The 4,885-nt window shown below is 38.5% G+C and overlaps 1 protein-coding gene across 1 annotated transcript; it reads left to right on the forward strand.

Annotated features, from left to right (window-relative positions):
* The first annotated feature begins 544 nt into the window (after positions 1–544).
* Positions 545–4,882, forward strand: LOC116108038 (YTH domain-containing protein ECT2-like). The gene is made up of 9 exons (XM_031394325.1): positions 545–781; positions 1,369–1,445; positions 1,562–1,715; positions 1,843–1,913; positions 2,021–2,617; positions 2,954–3,538; positions 3,623–3,835; positions 3,954–4,100; positions 4,236–4,882. Exons 1-9 carry the CDS (start codon positions 751–753, stop codon positions 4,476–4,478), a joined length of 2,118 nt encoding a protein of 705 aa, XP_031250185.1. The 5' UTR covers positions 545–750; the 3' UTR covers positions 4,479–4,882.
* The last annotated feature ends 3 nt before the right edge of the window (positions 4,883–4,885 follow it).

Below are 4,885 nucleotides of genomic sequence, written 5' to 3' on the forward strand. Positions count from 1 at the left end.
ATAGGGTTTTTTCTAGTTGCTAAATTGAAGAGGATAAAAGTAAAAAGAAATTGAATGTAGGGTCTTATCTATTAAATCAATTAAAAAAAAAAAGTGAAATTTCATTTCCACCTTAAAAGAGATTTTTTAAATGATTATAAACACAAATAAAATCTAAAATAAAAGATTAAACAAAACTGTGCAAACAAAATCATTCTTCTGAGTCACTCCTAACTCCACCAAGGCCCATGAAGAACACTCAAGGCCCAATAATATACCCAATAGGAACCCTCCACGTGGCTTTCCAATTAGGGTTTCGAACACTTGCACCACAGGATTTGCAAATGAAATTTCCACTACTCAAACTCCATCACCCATGAAGGCACCCAAGTCAACCTCACCTCCTAATAAAACAAAAACAATTGAATAATTAAACCCACTCATCGACCGCCACGTGTCAGATCCAACCAATCATATCACAGTAATGAGATCATAAAATACCTGCGGGTGAGACCCAAAAGAAGGCGTCCGTGGTGCTATTTGAATCACCGCTTTTGGATTGACAAAACCCTCTTTTTCTTTCGCTAAACCCAAACCCTTGGCGGCTGTGTGAGCGAGCTTTGGTGAGAAGAGTAACCCATTTCCAATTACTTATCTTTAGGGTTCTAAACCCCAAATTTTTTTCCCCAATTTTTTTTTAGGGTTTTATAAGATTACAAAACATCAAGATCCGTTCTTTGTTGTTGTTTTAGTTGTGTTCTTGTGTTATTCATGGCTACTACAGTTGCTCCTCCTGTAGATCGTATCCTTTATCAAAATAACCATTTGGGTTACTTTTAATTTTCTTGCTTTGCGTCTGGATCCATCTGGGTTCTTGTTACTTTTCTGTTTTTCAATGTATTTTGATTGTATTCTGTGTAGATCCGGTTTTATTTAGGGATTTGCGCGTAATTATTGGGTTTTATGCGGTGATTGCTTTGTGTATGATTGTTAGTTTTTCAAAGTTGGAGTTCTTATTAGGTGTATGATGCTTAGGTTTGTTGAAATATTGTCTGTGCTATTATGTCGGTGTGTTTAGTTATGGTTTGTTTTGATTCAATTGCTGAAATTTTGATGTTCTGTTGTGATTTCTATTGTTTATCTTGTTTCTGGTATGCTGGTAATATTGTTTGTGGTTAAGGATCTGAATTTTATTGTTCAATGATTGAATTCATAGTGAACTGCTTGCGGTTTTGTTACCGTTTGAATACTTTTTTTCTAGGTTATAGGTTATTTGTTTGTTGAATTATAATTCTAGTAACTGGAGCATGTAGTGGATGGTAGTTTGAATATTGGTTTTTGGACGATTCATCGAAAAGAATATGTTTTCCTTTACTATGCTTTCTTTAGAAGCTTCAGATTTGCTGCAGAAGTTGTCGTTAGATTCGCAGCCCAAGACTCTTGAAATTCCTGAACCTACCAAGAAGGTAGGCTATACTTGCTTTAGTAGTTGTTGCTTTTGCCTTCGGGACATATTTAGTGGGAATTTATTTTGTGATGAATGTAGACTAATGGTTCAGTAATATTTGGATTTTCTACACAGCCTCCAGGCAATCAATTTGGGTCTGTTGATTCGGGTAATGCTGCAACGGGTCAGATCCCATCAGAGCGGTCGGGAACCCCATTTCTGAATGATTTTGTGGATCCCAACATGTGCTTTGTCCCTAATGGTTATCCTTCTACTTTCTACTATGGAGGTGAGGGCTAACTTTTGAACTTCGCCTTGAAGATTCATTACTATTGAGTTTTTCTGTTGTATTAGAATTCCGGTTGGCTTATTTGGTGCTAATCAGTCTATATCATCATGATGAATTATTTGTGTAGGGTACGAGGGGAATGTGAACGAGTGGGAGGACTACAGATTTGTAGGTCAAGATGGAGTTGAGATGACATCTGTAAGTTATCGTTCTTCCAAAATGATTTGATGTGTCTGAGATGGTTTTAGCCCAGTGTATTTTCGGTTCTGACGAATTCTTATTTTTTTCTCATGGTATATTATCAGGGAGTGTATGGGGATAATGGGTCTCTTATGTATCACCATGGTTATGGATATGCACCCTATGCGCCATATTCACCAGCAACTTCACCGGTTCCAACCATGGGAACTGATGGTCAGCTATATGGACCTCAGCACTACCAGTATCCGCACTATTTCCAGCCACTTACTCCAACCAGTGGTCCATACTCCCCCAATCCTGTTGCTCCACCTCCATCTGATGTTTCAACCTCTGCAGCTCCGGAGCAGAAGCCTTTGCCTGTAGAAACAGCTAATGGGAAATCCAATACTGTTGCAAATGGAGGAGTTAAGGGGAGTAATGGTGCTGCTCCTTTTAAACCATCATATCAAACCTCTTCCTTTAACTCAAATAATACATATGGAAGGGGTTCATTGCCTGGGCGTATTCCTGCATCTGGCTATCAAGATCCAAGATTTAGCTTTGATGGAATGCGGTCTCCTATCCCATGGTTGGATGGCTCAATGACTCCAGATTCGCAGCATAGGCCAGTTAATAGCACAACATACGGTACTTCAATATCAAATGGCAACAACGTTCCTTCTTCAAGAAATCAAAATTACCGTCCAAATTCTCATTACATGGTATGCTTGATTTACTTTTACCTGCTTTTTTTTTTTTTTTTTTTTTGTTTGTGTACCCATGTATCAGAAAAAGAAATTGGTAGGGGCAAAATTAAAACTTAGTGTGAACAAACATTATGGGAAAAATTTGTGGAGGATTACAACTCTGAATTCTTTTGTCATTTAAATTTTATTAGATGAAATTGATAATTATGAGTATGACATTATGCGGTTGATTGTTTGCTTTGTTACTCAAGTATGTGTGTGTATATAATTTTTCAAATTTTTGCAGTATTATCATAAGGAGGTAATTGTTTTTGTTTGCCAAGTGAAAGATTTCTTTTCTTTGACTTACAGGGTTTGCACCAACCTCGACCAATGGGTACTGCACAGGGTTTTATGAATGTGAATAGGATGTATCCAAACAAGTTATATGGTCAGTATGGTAACACATTTAGATCTGGAATGGGCTTTGGTTCCAATGGTTATGATTTACGAACAAATGGGCGTGGTGGATGGTTGGCTGTTGATGGCAAGTATAAAACCAGGGGACGTGGTTACTTTGGTTATGGTAATGAGAACATGGATGGTTTGAATGAGCTTAACAGAGGACCAAGAGCCAAGGGTTCTAAGAACCAGAAGGGCTCAGTGCCTCTTGCATTAGCAGTCAAAGAGCAGAATGTGCAGACAAATGGAACTACTGATGAAGAGAAGGCAACTACCGCGATTCCAGACAGAGAACAATACAATAAAGCCGATTTCCCAGAGGATTATACCAATGCTAAATTCTTTGTGATTAAGTCATACAGTGAGGATGATGTCCACAAGAGCATCAAGTATAATGTCTGGGCTAGCACCCCAAATGGAAACAAGAAGCTTGATGCCGCATACCAGGAGGCTCAGCAAAAGTCTGGTGGCTGCCCTGTGTTTCTTTTCTTCTCGGTGAGAATCTGGTGAAACTAATCTATAAATTATTTGATGTTACAATTTCCTTTGTACTCACTCTAATTTTTGAAATTTTGACAGGTCAATACAAGTGGGCAGTTTGTTGGCCTTGCGGAGATGTCAGGACCTGTTGATTTTAACAAGAATGTGGAGTATTGGCAACAAGATAAATGGACTGGCTGTTTCCCAGTGACATGGCATGTTGTGAAGGATGTGCCCAATAGTTTGTTGAAACACATTACTCTTGAGAACAATGAGAACAAGCCGGTCACTAACAGCAGGGACACCCAAGAGGTAGTTATGGTTATACATGTAACTTATAGTAACAAAAAAAATTGAACACTTTATTTTTATCGTCGTCATGTTTCTTTTCTTCTCTTTTCCAATTGCAAGCTTAAATGGGGTTGTGCAGGTCAAGGTAGAACAGGGACTTAAAATGATCAAAATATTCAAGGAACATTCTAGTAAAACTTGTATTTTGGACGACTTTGGGTTTTATGAAGCTCGGCAGAAGACCATTCAAGAAAAGAAGGCTAAACAACAGCAGTTTCAGAAACAGGCATGATATACCCTTTCCCAGAATACCAATTTGATTTTCAGTTTTCCTGATAACCTTCTACTTAGAGTTTTTGGTGACTTTGTTTTCATCGAGGCTGATTTTTTATTGCATTTTCTTGATCTTTGCAATGCACAGGTGTGGGAGGGAAAACCCACAGAGGAAAAGAAAGAAGCTTCAAATGGTGATCTGAAGTCACAGAAATCATTGGAGGGTGCCACAGATTTGAGCAAAGAACCTACTTCCACTGCTCAGGCTAACGGTGATGTGAAGATCACTGAGAATGGATCAGTTGCAAAAACTGGAGATGCCCACAAGGGTGGTAAACCAGTTGTCACAGAGAAGGTGGTTTTGGCAAATGGAGTTGCAAATGGTTGTTAGCCCCGGCTGGTGCTGGAAGGCGGTCTGGTCAACTGGAGCCTTCTTGGGAGGAGTTCCGACAGAAGTTTTGAGGCATAGTACAGAATCCAACTTCTGAACAGTTCTCTGTATAACACAGGGCCGCCATTTCGGATCTATCCTGCTGCTTTGAGAGTCAATATTTCATTGAGGGATGGAAGTTTACTTTGGAGTTTTTAAAGAATTGGTGTGGCAGGCTAGGCTTCTCATAATCCAAGTAGTATGCCCCATCTTTTAATGGTGGGCTTTTTTTTTTTTTTTTTAATTTTTTTTCTTTTCTAAATAGTGGGTTCTCTTCTAACAAGTTTTTATCCGCTAGGGTTTTGGGTTTAGTGATGCTATTTTAGTGGCTTTTTTATATGTTTCCATTATGTTTTTTGTTTTAATTT

This window comes from Pistacia vera, unplaced genomic scaffold (assembly GCF_008641045.1).
Source record: "Pistacia vera cultivar Batoury unplaced genomic scaffold, PisVer_v2 Contig1173, whole genome shotgun sequence".
NCBI classification, from domain to species: domain Eukaryota; kingdom Viridiplantae; phylum Streptophyta; class Magnoliopsida; order Sapindales; family Anacardiaceae; genus Pistacia; species Pistacia vera.

Coding starts and splice junctions, on each gene's coding strand:
- LOC116108038 (XM_031394325.1), top strand. CDS start 751: ATGGCTACTACAGTTGCTCCTCCTGTAGATC. Junction 1,914..2,020: donor ATGGAGTTGAGATGACATCT/GTAAGTTATCGT, acceptor GTATATTATCAG/GGAGTGTATGGGGATAATGG. Junction 3,836..3,953: donor ACAGCAGGGACACCCAAGAG/GTAGTTATGGTT, acceptor GGGGTTGTGCAG/GTCAAGGTAGAACAGGGACT.